General features: G+C 32.5%; 1 protein-coding gene and 1 long non-coding RNA gene across 4 annotated transcripts in view; one reads left to right on the forward strand and one right to left on the reverse strand.

Moving 5' to 3' along the window:
• Positions 1-18,077, reverse strand: part of LOC125923682 (uncharacterized) — a 1,073,698-nt gene that overhangs the window by 668,147 nt on the left and 387,474 nt on the right. The gene's annotated exons all lie outside the window — the stretch shown is intronic.
• The window catches only part of CCSER1 (coiled-coil serine rich protein 1), an 843,785-nt gene that overhangs the window by 127,228 nt on the left and 698,480 nt on the right, over positions 1-18,077 (forward strand). For all 3 annotated transcript variants that reach the window (XM_049632119.1, XM_049632120.1, XM_049632121.1), the window contains exon 2: positions 14,866-16,230. In XM_049632119.1, coding sequence (XP_049488076.1) covers positions 14,907-16,230 — 1,324 coding nt within the window. In that variant the 5' untranslated portion in view covers positions 14,866-14,906. The remainder of the gene's footprint in view (positions 1-14,865; positions 16,231-18,077) is intronic.

The raw sequence follows: 18,077 nt of genomic DNA on the forward strand, positions 1-18,077 counted from the left end.
TACAGTATCTTAACTTATAGCTCATGTAGACACAAACCTTATTAAGAGAAAATTCTGCAAAGGGTGCTGCTTTAAGAGTTTTTACCATTTGAGGCACCAGATTCTTGATAAAGATTCCTATTTCAAATTCTTAAAATAGAAAAGTTGGACACACTTTACATAATTTCACAATAGTAAAAATAGCTAACACTTTCTCTGTGTTGGGCATGGGTCTAAGCACTCAACGCATGCTAGCTCATTTACTCCTCATAATAGTTATAATGGTAAGTGCTATTGTTCTCTCCATTTCACACATGGTGAAACTGAGGCTAAGAGGGAGAATAAGCAGTTTATCCAACGTTAATGAGTGCACAAGCCAGAATCCAAACCCAGAAGATGTGGATCCAGAAATTTAACCCTTAGATTGATTACACAGGACAAAACCAGAATGAGATATTAAGGTGTCCAGAGGAAAGCTAAAAAAATATTTTGAGATGATTATGACCCCCATTCTGTAATTATTCCATTGTACCATTGAAATGTTTATATATAGTTTATACTATAAAATATATACATGATGTTCCAGTCTATTATGTTGTTTCTGCACAGACAAAGCAAGCAGGGCTCCCTGTAGGTTCTCCCAGTTTCTGATAACCTTCTCTTCATTGGATGATATTTTTTCTTCATTCTTTTGAAGCTTGCATGTATGCTTCTTTCTTTTAAGATTTTATTATGAATAACAAAATATTCTTAGATCTTGCTTATGTCCTTATTTAATATTCAGTCCTGTACATGCAGCTGTTAGACTAGTTAAGTCTGTAGGATGGAACAACTATTTCTTTCTCTCTCTCTTTCTCAATGTTGAACTCAACACTGCACATTCTTTGCTAGTGGCTGCGTTTTTTTTCTGCAGAATTAACTGTTCCCTGTGATTTGTAATTAAAGCATCATTTAAAAGTCCTCTGATTACTTTCTAATGGATCTGTCATTGGAATACTAATTTGGGATACTAAGCCATTCCCAATTACACATTCTTAAGGTAGCAATAGCCTTAAGAATATTATTATTTAATATCATATAATATTATTGTCCCTGTATCTATTTTGTGCATTTAACAGAGCGCTGTAATTTTAAAATTTATCTGTTGAATCAGAAATACCTGGATTCAAATCTCAACTTTACCTCTCTGACTCTAAATTTATTTATTTGATAAGAATTATAGTTATCTAATAAAGTTGTTAGGAAGATTAAAATGAGATGACTTATGTACTCATTAAATATGAGGGCACCAGGGAATTTGTGACTAAGTTTTAAAAAAAGCCACAAAAAGGAAAAAAAAAAAAAGAGAGAAAACTTACTATGTTAATGTAGCTTCTTGAAAATAAATTTTATTTTAAAATTATACATAAATGGGAACAATAATTATATAGATATGTCAGATGTGTATAGAACAAGAGCCTTTTTGTTTGTTCGAAATAAGGACATGTTTCTGGCAATGACAGTCTCTCCTTTTGTTTGGATTAGAGTTAATTCTGTTACAGGAACTCTGAGCTCTATAAATGTTATTTTAGTCACCTATCTGTACATCTTTGAATGAGCTACTTAGCCAACTGGATTTTTATTTCTTTATCCACAAACAGAAGTTCACCTTCCAGATGAACACCAAGGTAGAACTCCTTACATGTTCCAAGATGCAAAATCTCCATCTAGTGGCAACTCAAGTCTGACACATTACTCTTGCTACCAAATACAGAGAGCTAACACAGCCCATTTGGCGGAAACATAGGTCCTTCTCTCCTGAGTTCACTGTTACTAATTATTCTATCAAATTAAAAGTATGTGAGTCCATATAAACTCAAGAGCAGTCCGTCATTTCATATAATGTTCTTTGATGCAGGACCACTAGAAGATAACTTAATTTATTAACAAAGTTTAAAGTTGAAATCATTGTTTCACTATATGCTAACTCATTTGGATGTAAATTTAAAAAAAAATAAAAAATAAAATAAAAAAAAGCTTAAAGTGTGTGTATGTGTGTGTGTATGTGTTTAACAAAGAAAGGAATGAGCTGAATTTACTATGTTCCTTTATTGTAATATATGTTATGCGGTTTCTCTTAAAAATAAATGAATTTTAATTAAAGAACAACATAGGTAATAGAATATACTTTAATATATTTGGTAAGTTCTACTTTTAATTATATTTTATATATAAGTTTACTAGCGTTATAAGTTATATAAGTTTACTAGCCTCAAAAAATTAATATATTAATATAATATATTAATTGTTTATTATTTGCATTTTCTACCAATTTAAAATGTGTCTGAGCATAATCTGAAATAATTTTAATCTGATACCTTATCAGAGAAATTTATTATTAAAGTATGTTAAATATTAGCCATGTCTTCTTTCCTAGATTCTAAAAACTATATCCACCCCTGTTATAATTCATGTATTACAAACTACAATTTTAAATAATAAGAGAAAAGTAAGAAAATATATATATGATTTGGTCAATTTCAATAATTTATGTAAGTAAATACACTATATGGGGAAAAAAGAAACTTGTTATCACATTTTAATTTTATCATGTGACTACTAGATTGCATTCCCAGATGTAGTCTTGCTCTCTTTTTGTAAAATATACTACATTTACGTTTGTGGCAATACTCTATGGAATTTTATTTTCACTTAACTATCAATGAAGCAATCCTGAATCTAGTTCATTATTAACTTTGAACTGAAAAAACTTTATATTCAGAATGTCGTTTTATTATCAGATGTGCGTTGTGTGTATGTGTGTATGTGAGTGTGAATCCTAAATTTCACAGATGGTGTGCATGCATTTTAATAAATTAGACTCACAAAAATCATGTATTCAGTTCTCTAATTTTATGAATGGAGAAACAGAGTCCAAGGGAAATGATTTCCATAGATATATTATGAAACAGTATCATTGACAAATGTGATCATTGCATGTTAAATTCGAAGACAACACTTAAAAAAAAAACAAATCCAAGATTCTTTTAAAATGATTCTAACAGAATTTGTACACCATGCCAACACATAACTGAATGGAAATGAGCACGTTCTGTAACATGCTGCCATTCGCATCATAAAGGATACAGCTCTAACAGTATTTATAAGAAAAGAAGGGCAGTAATGATTTGCAAGTGTACTCATTTCTGTTTTTCCCTTTCATCAGGCCAATGCTGACTTTCACTTATATTGATCTAAGTTTATATTTTTATTGATCCAGTTTATGTTTAAACTGGAGCATACATTGAAAATGTTGAACTCCATGTTACTGCCAATGCTGATTTGTATTGTCAGATGTGTGTATTACCAATAATATACACACAGACACAGGTATAACATATTTATGTGTCAAGTGTAGCTATCTTTAAGTTTAATCTACTAATATGTATTCTAATTTGTGTTTAAAAGATTCTTTCCCTCTGGTTTTGTGTCATCTTATTTGACATATGACAGTATTTTTCTTCTCTTATTTATATTTGTGTCTGTGACCAGGAGCTGTTCTATGCAATATTGTAAATAAAATTTAAAAAATTAAGGGATAGATATTTACAACATATATAGGAACTAGAGATGCCACCATCTTTATTTATATACTATCTTTATATGCTTTATCTTTTTTATATTAATATGTATCTTATAAAGCAGTGCATATCTTTTACTCTTTAGAAAACAGTGAGAAGAAACTGTTGGAAAATAAATAATAAATTTTCATTGATATATTTGAATCTGAATTCTTTTTAAAATACTAGTTCTAGAGGCACCTGGGTGGCTCAGTAGGTTAAGCGTCCAACTTCACCTCAGGTCATGATCTCACAGTTTATGGGTTTGAGCACCGTGTAGGGCTCTGTGCTGACAGCTCAGAGCCTGGAGCCTGCATCAGTTTCTGTGTCTCCCTCTTTCTCTGCCCCTCTCCCACCTGGACTGACTCACTCACTCTCTCTCTCTCTCTCTCTCTCAAAAATAAATAACATTAAAAAAATTAAAAATTAACAAAATAAAATACCAGTTATATAAATACTTATAAGTGAATAACTAAAAAAAAATCTCTTATTTTTGCTATTCTAACTTCCAAGAATTGGAGTCTTCCTTCAATTCAAAACGCAATTTATTTTTACAAGGTGCTATCTGTTTAAAAAAAAACACAATTTTCTAATGTATTTGGAGACTTTCATTTTTCATTTACACAAAGGACTTGATAATTAGCTGCCCAATAAATCTTAAATTGGTTTTGAAAGTTGTAAGAAAGACTTGACTGTTAGAAAGGAAGCTCTTCTGCACCCTCTGCTGGTTTGTAAGCACAACTGCAGGTTATTTGTTATAAAGTTGCTCCTTTACTTTTTAGTAAAGAAAATAAAATATAAGAAATCCGGTGATTTTAATTAGTAAACAAAACATTTTAAATGTCTAAAAGAAGCATGCATTTTGAATTGAGCAAATATAAACGGACCTTTCTGGTTAGTTTACTAGCCTCAAAAAAAAAATAGTATAATGGCCTCAATTTATTATTAATGAGAAAATGTCATAATGCCATATGCTTCCAGATCATCATGTAATTCAGTTTTATTAGCCAATTATATAAAATAATATGTAGTGGCTTAATGTTTGCATTATGAAATACCAAAACGTTAAAAAGACTGTGAAAATCTGGAATGAATCAGTTGTGTCTGACTTATCACTGACAACATTTAGATGAATTGTCATATGGTAAAGAAATAATGAAAGTTTTTTAGAGGGAAAAATAGCTCTCAATAGCTAAACTAAAGACAATTTTAGCTGATGGAAAAGTAAATATCAATTTATAAATAGATACAGTTACAACCGACAGTCACATAAAATATGAATTTCAGTGTTAAAAATGTAGGTTCAGGAAAATACCAAGCCTTTGTATCAGTGCCAGGATTCTTAGCACTACCATAGGTTTTACTTATTTAAATATTTTGTGTTAAAATATAAAATGTTTGAAGTGATTAGTGAAATACCCAGAATTAGTATTTGCATTTTGTCATATTGGGTCAAATTATTAGTTATTTGTTTTCAAATTATTTTTAGAAAAAACATTTTCCCAGGTGTTCATTCTGCTTCTTCCAGAGGCAAGTTATTTTTAATTTTTGTGTGCCTTCCAAGTTACTTTTAGCATGTTTAATCTTTTGATAGGCTATGTATTTTTATACTATGTTAATTTGAATTTTAAAGGTTTACTTATAAAAATAATTCACGAATTCATATTGTTAAAACTTCATCATATTACATATAACACTAATGTCCTCATTGATGACAGCCCTGAATACAAAGATCCTGTTCAAAGATAATCCCTGTTCACACTTTGAAATAGGTTATTGCAGATCTTTTCCTATACATATACATGTATGTAAATTTGTAGAATATTTATTACTTTAAAAATTTCATAATACATTTGTAATTTATAAAACATGTCCTTTAGCTATTTGATTTTATTAATTAAATGCTTTGGAGATTGTTTTCTATGTCGGTTTATATCTTTTACTTTACATGTTTAGCTCTTGTGCATTATACTGTGCAATAGATAAGTAATATTTTTAAAATTCTCTTAATTGTTGCACATTTATATTTAATTAATATAAATCAGCAGTGAATATCCCTATACATATATATTTGTGCAGATGTGTGAGCATTATTCTAGGGTAGATGCTGACAAGTGAAATTACTTGGTATTTTGATACATAATTTTCTAACATTACTGTGACAATTTAGACTTCTTTGTAAGTGTCTATAAGTACCACTTTACTCACCCAAACTTGATATTATTTAGTTTTAAAATGTTAGTTGTAAGAAATAGTATCTTGCAGTTTTTTTCTGATTAATAATTACAGATTTGTGTTTCTTCTTATGAAATTCTGATTAATAATTACAGGAACTATTTTTTTCTGATTTATAATTACAAATTTGTGTTTCTTCTTACGAAATTCCTGTTGTATTTCTTGCTACTTTGCTTCCTTTTTTTTTTTCTATTTCTATTTGTGTTATAGGAGTTCTTTTTATATTCCCTAATTACTAATAGGTTTGAATATCTTTCATGTATTCATTGGTGATTTGTATTTCTTCTAGGAATTGCTTGCTCATATTCTTTACTTATTTTTCCTTTTGGATTGTCTTTTTTAAATTGATTTATAAGAATTCTTTATATATTCCAGATAATCCATTGCCTATTGCATATGGTTCAGAGTTTTTTATCTCATGTATTAAGGAAGTTTACAAATGGTTGACAGGCATGAGAATACAAAAGATCAGCCGTATCTCAGAGTATCAGTTAGTGCAGCAGATCCCCTGGGATCAGTCTGAAGTTAGTTTCCATTGGTACCACATATTTGATTAACTTTTCCCTCTGTCCATTTATCCTCCTTTCTTAACCTTCTGAGAGTCTTATAAATTATTTGAACAAGAGTCCTTTGCTCAGGGTCTGCTTCTAAGAAACCTTACTTAGAATGCTGTGAGGAATTTTTTTTTCCAAAATATTTTAAAACCAATGCAGATTTCTCCATTGTGAGATATGATTATGAAAAATAATATAAATTTTAATTATTAACAAATATGTACATTTTTAGATGTGTGCTATCCTCTTTATTTTTTTTTCAATATATGAAGTTTATTGTCAAATTGGTTTCCATACAACACCCAGTACTCATCCCAAAAGGTGCCCTCCTCAATACCCATCACCCACCCTCCCCTCCCTCCCACCCCCCATCAACCCTCAGTTTGTTCTCAGTTTTTAAGAGTCTCTTATGCTTTGGCTCTCTTCCACTCTAACCTCTTTTTTTTTTTCTTCCCCTCCCCCATGGGTTTCTGTTAAGTTTCTCAGGATCCACTTAAGAGTGAAACCATAAGGTATCTGTCTTTCTCTGTATGGCTTATTTCACTTACCATAACACTCTCCAGTTCCATCTATGTTGCTACAAAGGGCCATATTTCATTCGTTCTCATTGCCATGTAGTACTCCATTGTGTATATAAACCACAATTTCTTTATCCATTCATCAGTTGATGGACATTTAGGCTCTTTCCATAATTTGGCTATTGTTGAGAGTGCTGCTATAAACATTGGGGTACAAGTGCTCCTATGCATCAGTACTCCTGTATCCCTTGGGTAAATTCCTAGCAGTGCTATTGCTGGGTCATAGGGTAGGTCTATTTTTAATTTTTTTGAGGAACCTCCACACTGTTTTCCAGAGTGGCTGCACCAATTTGCATTCCCACCAACAGTGCAAGAGGGTTCCCGTTTCTCCACATCCTCTCCAGCATCTATAGTCTCCTGATTTGTTCATTTTGGCCACTCTGACTGGCGTGAGGTGATATCTGTGTGTGGTTTTGATTTGTATTTCCCTGATGAGGAGCGACATTGAGCATCTTTTCATGTGCCTGTTGGCCATCTGGATGTCTTCTTTAGAGAAGTATCTATTCATGTTTTCTGCCCATTTCTTCACTGGGTTATTTGTTTGTCGGGTGTAGAGTTTGGTGAGCTCTTTATAGATTTTGGATACTAGCCCTTTGTCTGATATGTCATTTGCAAATATCTTTTCCCATTCCGTTGGTTGCCTTTTAGTTTTGTTGGTTGTTTCATGTGCTATCCTCTTTAAATCTGTGTATTTGTTACATTGACATTGGCATTGCTCAACAAATTTATCAAATTCATCTTTTGGGAATCTTGTTTGGAGCCTAAGACACAGTCTTTGAATATTTATAATGTCAGTTATTTGATCCTTGAAGGCTGAATTATTTTGTTGAAAATAAAAAAAAACTAAGACTGATAATTGAATTCAATATTAATAAAAAATTGAACTAAACTTGTCAAGAAGGAGATCAGCATGGTCAATAATATTTTGGGTCAAAAGCATGATATAGTTGAATGGAATTATTTGTAAGAAACAAGTTAAAAAATGTAATAATGGCTACATCACTATTTATTCATACATATCAATACTAATTCTAAGTCCCATCTACATGTAGGTACTGCAGCTTCTAATGGTCATTGTGTCCTGTTCAGAATTGACTCAGGAAATGACAGTATTAATCTATGAGTAGACAGAATTAAAACTTTGAGAGAGGTTTGGAAAGTTCTAAGTTGAATTAGAAAAAAGTTTGCTGTGAAACAACACAAGTATGGTTAATTATTCTTGATAAATAATTTACAGTTATTAAACATTCATCACGTTAGACCCTATACTAAGTGTTGTTGTTGTTGTTGTTGTTGTTGTTGTTGTTTTTTTGGTGTTTACTTGATCTGATAAAAATTCTTCAAGACAGTTGCAACTGTTTATCCTCATGAAGAAACTTTAGGCTGTGGGAATTTAAGTAACTTTTAAACCACTGCGAAGTCACACAACTCATGTGTCATGACAAATTCAAGTCTAGACATGCTTGTGTCAGAGTCCACATTCTTAGCAGTTATACATTCATAGTGTGTAAATCCCAAAACATAAACTATAACATTTTAAAAATATAAATGTAGTCTTATTTACCTAAGCCTGGTCACATGTGGATATAGCTTTTGACTTCTTTCACTATTAAATTCTGTCTAATCTCTGGCCAGAATCCATTATTTTTTTATTTCTTTTTACCCTTCATTGTCTGTTCTGGTCACTAAAGGACTCAGATCATATAGGCCTGGGTCTCAAGATTACATGTCTTTATAAATAATGTATCACGACCCCTGTTCTTCCATCAATTCAGGCAAGGAACTCATCTGCTTCCCTAAATCCTGCTAGAATAATCTCTTTGAAATGTAGTCTCCTTTACTATAGTAATAGTTCCTGTTATCATGCTAATTTGGCATCTCTCTCTTTTTCCTAGGAGATTATCTATACAGTTCTTTTTAAAAATATTTATTTTAATTCAAGTTAGTTAATATATAGTGCAGTGTTGGTTTCAGGTGTAGAACCCAGTGATTCTTCGCTTACATATGATCTAATCAGGGGCCATCTATCTCTGTTTACATTTCATCTTTAGGGTCAAATCATTGTGAGTAGTGACCTTCACCTAAAGGTAGATATTTCTGATATAAGCAATGATTTTTTTGGATTATTTTTTTGTTTATTTTTTGAACAGAGCTTCATGTACTCAGTGTGGCTAAATTATATGCAAATTTAATGATTTGCGAATTAAACATATCCAATCAATTATATTATTTCTGACTCTTTCTATCTTCTGCTGACAGTCTCATTCTCTTCTCTGTGATTGATCACTTACTTGGCCCTGATCATTCAGTTTTTGAATTTATCTCACGTTGCCCTCACTGACCCTGGGGCTGAGGTGTCCCTGTTCATGTTGTGGTAGTGATTTATCTGTTAAAAATGCTTCCATTTTTCCCATTCATTTAAGGGAAAACAGTAAAACATTTTAGAAATTCATTTAAGAATAACTTCTACCATAAAGTAAAATAATGTTGAGGTGTAAATTGCATGGCTTTGTAAAGAAAGAGTCTGGACTGGAGGGCTTTCCAGCTGAGCCCTGACCACCCAACAGGTGTGAGCCTCATTTAAATCTGTGAAAAAAAAATGACATAATTAGATTGTTTTAGAAACTTTTTCAAGCTATTATTTTATTTAATTTTAGTAAAAGTTGACCAATGCTCTTTGATATGTTTTCAGATAATTTATTTTCTGCCATCCATCACTTTCTTAATGTTGACAAATTCTTACTGAGAGAATACTTGATTTCTCTGAATTTTCGTTCTTCCATTTCATCATGTATTGTAGATTTTCTTTTCAGCATGGTCACTTAGGCTGTATTGGGTTATTTTCTGAAATCTTTTCTGAGAAAGAACAGAGCTGGGACCAGATTTATTTCATCAACATTCCTCATGAACATTTCAAATATTGATCATTCTTTTTAAATTCCAATAATAATGTATACTTAGGGGAGGTTCATCATAAGGGATTGGAAACCTGATATCAATTTATATATCTTCCCCCCAAAATATTTTTAGGTGATTTTTAAAATGGAGTGATTCAGCCAGATCTTGACAAGTTGCTCATTTTTATAATCTCTTTATGTGGTGCTCCATCTTGTACCACTTGCATCAGAAAAGGAAGAAACTAGAAATTTACTCAGTAGCAGGCAGAGTGCCATTTCTTTCTGATGTTGCACCTTCTCATACTGAAAATAATTATTATCTGTGTTTCAACTCATGCTACTAGTAAGTGACAGAGCTTGGATTTGAATCCAATTTTTCTTTTTTTTACTTATTGCATGTGTGGGTAAGTATTTTTTATTTAGTTTTATAAACCAAACATCACCAATTTGGGGAGAAAGACAAAGGATACTTAGGACTATCTAGTATGTGGGCCATCAGGTGACTCTTCATCTTTGACTTATAGTGAAAAAAATATGAGAGGTATGCAAATTCTAGGCAAATATTTTAAAAATGATGGGAAAGAAAAAGGTGAAGAGGATTTTGTTTTGTTTTATTTGCACCGACAGACATGCCTATTTGTGTATATGGTAATGAGTTTCTACGATGATTGCTTTAAAACCCTGCATGGTCTTTTTATGCCTTGAATCATGGAAGAATGTGTGTGTGTGTGTGTGTGTGTGTGTGTACACTTTTTTTCCAGTATGTCTTATTTCTTTAATATTTTTTTACTTTTACTGTTTTAAATAGGTAACATTAGCAATGCATATATCCCCTTTAACTAGAATTTGTGTTTTTCTGAACCATGCCAAATAAGATTCACCTTTAACGTAATTCAGAATAGATCTACCATATGACGTTGTACTCTATTAAAAGTAACGATAGTGTTTGCTCAAGTTGTAGAGATCACTGAATAAAATACATTCTGGGAACTTTTTGTTAAATCCTTGTGTTAAAGAGCAAAGGATACCGTTTCTTCAGTTGAGGTCAAACTGAGTCTCACATCATGTCCAGTGGGCCTGTATCTGCATCCAGTAGGTGGTATTGGGTATAGCAGTCTAATGTTTTGTTTGTATAGGTTTAATGATATTAGATGGCACTCTTATATGACAAATTTGTTTTCCCAAATAAAATAATGTTGATCATAGTAAGGCCCCTGGAAGATGGGCAGGTCTAGTTCAACCTGTGTATTATTTTGGCATCTGTTACGACTTGAGGTGATATGTCTTCTGAACCAAGAAATAGAGGAGAATTGAGAAAATATGTTTATTTTATCTCATTTGAAAATTTATAAAAATACATTAAAATATATACAGGTTTTATTAAGAAAGGATAATTGCTCTACTAAAATTATAAAAATAATATTAACATGTTGCAGTGTAACATTTGTCTTTCATTAATAGTTGTTATGATATATTGTTTTCTTCAACTTGTTCAGCATTGTGCTTCCATAACACTTTTAGATGTTAGCAAATTAAAAAAAAAAATTTCTTAACGTTTATTCATTTTTGAGAGACAGAGAGAGACAGAGCATGAACTGGGAAAGGGCGGTGAGAGAGGGAGACACAGAATTCGAAGCAGGCTCCAGACTCCAAGCTGTCGGCACAGAGCTTGACTTGGGGCTCGAACTCATGAACCGCGAGATCATGACCTGAGCCTAAGTTGGACGCTCAACCGACTGAGCCACCGAGGCGCCCCTGATGTTAGCAAATTTTAGATTATTGAATGATTTTACAGTTGGAAAGCCTTTCAATTAACTTACGAATTTCTAAAAGTTGTAATTTAATAAAATTAACTTCAAAATTACAGCATTTGTTTATGGTAGTGGGCAGAAAATATGTTTATTTACGTTTGAAATATTGATGTATTCAAGTTAAAACTTTGTCCCTGAAATCCATTTGCTCTATTGGTACTAATTGTGTATTACATTAGACACTGGGGTCTCAAAGCAAAGCATAGATGGCCTTTGTCACAAAGAAACTTAAGGTAAAATAGTAAAGCCAGGTAAACAGATGTTAACTTGTAAGGTAATACTGCAGGATATGTAAAGGAATAGTATTACATCCCAAATGGAAGAGGATGGGGAAAGGGTCAGGGATGGCCTCCTGGAAAAGACAGTGTCATAGAAATATTCCTAAATATTTCAAATCAGAGTTATAGGATGGGCATCCCAAGCAGGCGGTCCTACATCTGCAATTTCCCAGAAGATGAACGTGAACAGAAAATGGCAAGTAGTAATCAGTCCAAATAGAGAATTAAATAGGAAGGGGATAATGAATCTGGTGATATAGAGAGCATCTGGACATTGAAGAGTCTCTCTGAAGAATATGGGTAATTCCAACCTATAGATATTTTATCTTTCTCTTTTTTAGCTGGAAAGCTCTCAGTAGGAAATCAAGACCTTCATTTAAAAGACTATCAGTAGACAAAGTGAAATCTAAAGGATTTTTATCTCCAGTAGATTTTATATCTACTTTGTGTCATCTCATTCAATGTACAAATATCTCTTAGTATCTATGATGTTTTTACTTCAATTAGGTTAAGTGTATTAGTAGCCTAAATGTATTATTTGTACCCAATAAAAGTCTTGTTTTCATTAAGCACTTAGAAAGACAGGAGTGACTACTGTAAATTTTTTTCTGAAATTTTTACTAGTTAAATCCTTTGAATACTTATTAAAGAGAGATTGAGTCACTATTTTTAAATGCTGACACAAAAGCAAGAAATAATAAAAAAGGCCAATTAATATTTCAATATGCATAAATACTGAAAAAATACAATAGTAATGGTAAATATCTTGACATAAATGCATTGATAACCATAGGTGCACCACCAGCTGCAAATCGTAATGGTTGATAATACTCTAATTATAGCAAAACTCTTCACTAAGCATTAAATGGAAATCTTGCATATAAATGAAAAATCACATCTAAGAATGATGTTAATTAAAGCATTAGTAAGAGTGAAATCATGAAAAATTGTATTATTTTTTGTATCCACTTTGGAAATCAGATATTGGTTAAATTAGATTTAACCTGGGAGGAAAATTAGACTTGTTTATGTATGTATGTATGTATGTATGTATTCATTCATTCATTCATTCATTCATTCATTTTAGAGAGAGAGAGAGAGAGAGCAAGTTGGGGAGCAGGGCAGAGGAAGAAAGAGAGAGAATCTCAGGCTTTTGCTCAGTGCTGAGCCTAACGTGAGGCTCAATCCCACAACCTTGGATCATGATCTGAGCTGAAATCAAAAGTCAGCTGCTCAATTAACTGAGCCACCCAGGTCCCCCCAAATAAGATATTTCTAATTTGTGAGACTTTAAGACCTAAAATGTCTTTGTTTGTATTTTAAACTTTCTTCTCCCAAAGATTTACAAGTATATGCAAATATTTTGGGAGTGTTTTACACATAGTTTGATTTAAATTCAAATTTAGTGAATTCATCATCTAATAAAAATCATCTAATACAAATCTGTTAGATTTTATATCATTTAGGACAAAATATTAAATATTTTTGAATGCATATCTGAAAGAGAAAATATTTTTCATTTTATATACTTCTTCAGGGCCATGAAAGTATTTTACTTGATCATTCTCGTAATGTATCTGTTAATAATAATAAAATAGAGTCTGGTCACTTTATGTAGTATTTGTTATTGTTCGGTTAGGTAGTTTTGGTTGCAAAAACCAAAATGAAACAGTCTGATTAAAATTTGACAGAGGGGATGTATACATTACAGTTAAGGAATTATGTGAAATACAGAAACTAAAAACGGAAACCAAGTCACGGCACATTATGAAAACCAGTGAAAAATAGCAGGCATCAGAATAGCCAGGTTGACTCGACAACTAAGAATCTCTGAAATGGAAGCAGAGCTGGACCTTCAGCAGCACAAGTTTTGGCTCTTTACTGAAAGCAGTCTCTGTCATGCTGATTATGAGCTGATCCTGTGGTTATATAAGGATTAGTTTCTTGCTTTACTCTTTATTGGCTCGATGACAGAAAGTTACCTTTCTGTTGTAAAATGACCATGGAAATATTATCTACTTCTACAGTTAGAAGTATTAAAAGAGATAATCTATGTCAGAAAAGTATTTGGGACATCATGGTTGATGAACTATATAGTTGCCACCTTCACTTTTTCTTCCTTCTTTTTCTTCATCATCAGCACGTTGATGTTAATATGGTTCATAAATTTTCTATGCTTCTGCTGCTGTCACTATGTATTTTCACTCGTGTCAACATTACCAGTTGAATTAATTTTCACTGGAGTCTTTTCTTCAATTCATAGTTGTGGTTTCCTCATAACCTAATTTTGTTTATAACTCTACACTGTATCCTTCCTCATTTAGTTTCATCTATCAATGCCCTGATTACCTCTAAAAGTCCCAAAATCAAACTCCAAGGAGAAGAGTACTTCCTAATTGTTTTTTCTTTGAATGAAGATTCTAGTGTCAGATCATACCTTAGTCTGATCTGTGATTCTGTTAAGCTCAAGTGAATAACTTCTCAAGTCTTGTGATATATCTGTTTCTGGTCAAGAGAGGCAGTAGTGGGGCATATTACCCACAGGGCAATGATTATGGCTGTCACAAGACTACTGCATCTAAATGTGTAGACATAAAAAGTTAGGATTAAACAATTTACCAAATTATAGAACCAGTGGGAGTAGTAAGGCTGGGTCTTGAATAGTGATCTTGTGTTTCTCAACCCAACAATCTTTTGCATAGACTAAATATTCTTGGTAATCTTGACATTGCTGAGCCATTATAAAATCATTGTGCAAATCACTGGATAATTTTGCTACTTATAAATTAAAAAAAAAATCCTCATCAGAATTTTATTATCATTTTAGTATGAGCCAAGTTCTAGTCCATGTCCTGAAAAACAGTGTTTTGTTTTAAAATGTCTTATTTATAATTGATTTCTTTTGATGCGTTCTTTTTGTTTTACCTTTTTTAGGCTGCTAAATTGGCTGTCACAGCTCAAGCCTTGGAGTCCCAATGGGGGACTCAGGATCAAGACGATCTACCCTGGTCTCCCGGTTGCCAATATTCAGAAGAAGTATTAGCAGAAGACATGATTCTCTTCCTTCTTCGCCCTCCTCCAGTAATACAGTTGGTGTCCACAGTTCCTCTCCTTCCAGCACGAATTCAAGCTCAGGTAGTACAGGTAAACGCAGGAGCATATTCCGTACTCCTTCCATTAGTTTCCACCATAAGAAAGGAGGTGAACCTAAGCAAGACACTACCAACCAGAACCTTAGTATTTCAAATGGTGCTCAATCTGGTCATAGCAGTATACAGAAACTGAGTTTGGAAGAACATATTAAAACCAGGGGAAGACATTCTGTTGGTTTTAGTAGTTCACGAAGTAAGAAAATAACGAGATCCTTGACAGAAGATTTTGAAAAGGAAAAGGAGCACTCAACTAATAAGAATGTCTTTATAAATTGCCTAAGTTCTGGCAAAAGTGAAGGGGATGATTCTGGATTCACAGAAGAACAAACTCGCCGTTCTGTTAAGCAGTCAACAAAGAAGCTACTCACTAAATCTTTTTCATCTCACTATAAATTTTCTAAGCCAGTTCCACAGAGCCAATCCATTTCATTGGTACAACAGTCTGGATTCTCATTGGAAATTACACAGTACCAGGAGAGAGAACCTGTATTAGTAAGAGCTTCTCCATCTTGTTCTGTGGATGTAACAGAACGGGCAGGAAGCTCTTTACAATCACCCCTGCTTTCTGCTGATCTTACAACAGCTCAGACACCTTCAGAGTTCTTAGCCTTGACTGAAGATTCTGTGTCTGAAGCAGATGCATTTCCTAAAAGTGGAAGCATGGCATCCCACTGTGAGAACTTTGGCCACAATGATTCTACCTCTCAGATCTCTCCCAATCCTGCTGCTGTTACAAAGACAACAATAGACCTTATGGGAACTGTTCCCTGTGCAATTATGTCTCCTGGGAAATACAGGTTAGAAGGCCGATGTAGCACTGAATCTAATTCCTTACTAGAAACCTCTGCTGCTAATCAGAAGGAAGTGTTATTGCAAATCACTGAACTACCTGTTATGAATGGGAACAAGTCAGAGACTCATCTATCAGGAGATATGCAAAGAGAAGAACATAAAGTAGTACAAAATGGTGAAACAATGTTGGCAACAAGCTCTCCGAGGAAACTTGGATTTTATGAGCAACATAAAGCAATAAGTGATCGTGTTAAAGGGATTCATCCTATTTCAGATTCAAGGATAATACCCTCTTCTGGTGATCATCATATTTTTAACAAAACATCATATGGATACGAATCAAATCCTGCCAAAGGTATGCTGATTTTCTTTGTATAATAAACATGATTTATAATTTCATTCTAGTTTATTTAATCTTCTTATTTCATCCCATGAATAGAAAGCACATTTCCTTATTTTTCATTCTCTAGTTTTTTTTTTCTGATTTATAATTTATTTTAAATCTTTTCTCTACTTGATTTTAAATTTCATGCTATGGTAACAATGTAATTCAGCAATACTACTCATTTTTCTTAGTTGTGTTGCCAAGATTCTGGCCCTCAGAAGAGAGGGGAAAGAAATTATTTGTATTTGCGATGTGGCTTTGTGTAAAAGGATTCTCTTTTTTAAGGTAAATGAGTCTTGGTATTTCTTAGTCAGTAAAATGAGTATATTCCAGCCAAAATCACCCTGAAAGAAATTTTCTATAATTTAAATTCTATTTCTTATTTTACCAAAACTGTCTTTATTAAGTAGGATCCACGTTTCAGCACAAATAGTCTCTATGTCTAATTACAATAGACTTGCAGGCTTTAAAAGTACTGTTCTTGGAGCTTGGTTTTAAACTTGTGTCTGTCATTAACTACCTGTGTAACCTTGGGTACCTTCTCTTTGCTTTCTATAAAGGGGGAATGGGTGCTTGAATTACTCTAGTATGTCATTATGTTATTTAACAGAAATTTTTGTTATTTAATATAAATTTCAGTTAAGAAAACTGTTGAATTCTTACCACGTACTGGGCTGTATTTGACGTACCACTGCTGCTGCCTTTGCTGCTTCTGCTACTACTACTGTTACTGTCAACTAGTTCCCCCAACATTGAATGTTTATTGTGTCTCGTTTCCCATTTTGTGCTTTTTGGATATATTATTCATTGAATTCTCAGATGGTTGAAATCACTACTATTATAGTAACCCATTTTACAGTCAAGATATTTGGAACACAAATAGGCTAAGTAATGTGTCCAAAGTCACAAAGTTAGTACATAATTGTTTGGGATACAAACCTTATGAGATAGACATTTACACGTTCCATTTTACAAATGCAAAAACCAACCAAGGATCATATAGCTGTTAAGTAGCACAAGTTACAACTATCTCAGTTCAAAGCTCAGGCTCTTAGTGACTAGGCTTAGTGACATCATGACCCCAGCTCTTTCCAAACCGTTAAGGATAACACTAAAATATTATATACAACTTATAATAAGTTAAATTATAGAGTATCAAGCATCATAAGATTATATGATTAATCCAGCTAGTCCCTCCATGAATATAACAATTTAAAAATTTTAAATGCCTGAGTGAATTATTTAGCTGTATAATTGTATAACTTAATATTTTTCACATTTGATACATCATCACTTTTATGCATCTGCCTAGTTTTTTATGTTTTGATCTTGGTGACCTTGTCTGTACTTATAACTTTAGTTGTATCTGCTTATTTCTTTAATTATAATATAATGAGAAGAACAATGATGATGATATCGATGATGCTCACCCTTTTTGTACACTTAATATGTGCCAAAAAAAATGTGTTGAGCAATTTGTATTCATTATTTCATTTAATCTTTCTTTAAATTTACTTTTCATTTATTTAAAGAAATTTTAATTCCGGTATAGTTAATACACAATGTTATATGAGATTCAAGGATACAATATAGTGATTCATGAATTCCATATCTTACTCAGTGCTCATCAAGATAAGTGTCATTTAATCTTAACTAAAAGTTTATATGGCAGTTATTAATAATTTAGGATTAAATTAAATAACTATGAAATCACATTGTCAGTAAATGGTGGATCTCAAATTGGAATCTAGGCAGTCTTTTTTTAAAGAAATGGAATACAAAAAGGGTAGAAATGTACTTACCTTGATTATATCTAA

Source organism: Panthera uncia, chromosome B1, assembly GCF_023721935.1.
Source record: "Panthera uncia isolate 11264 chromosome B1, Puncia_PCG_1.0, whole genome shotgun sequence".
NCBI lineage: Eukaryota > Metazoa > Chordata > Mammalia > Carnivora > Felidae > Panthera > Panthera uncia.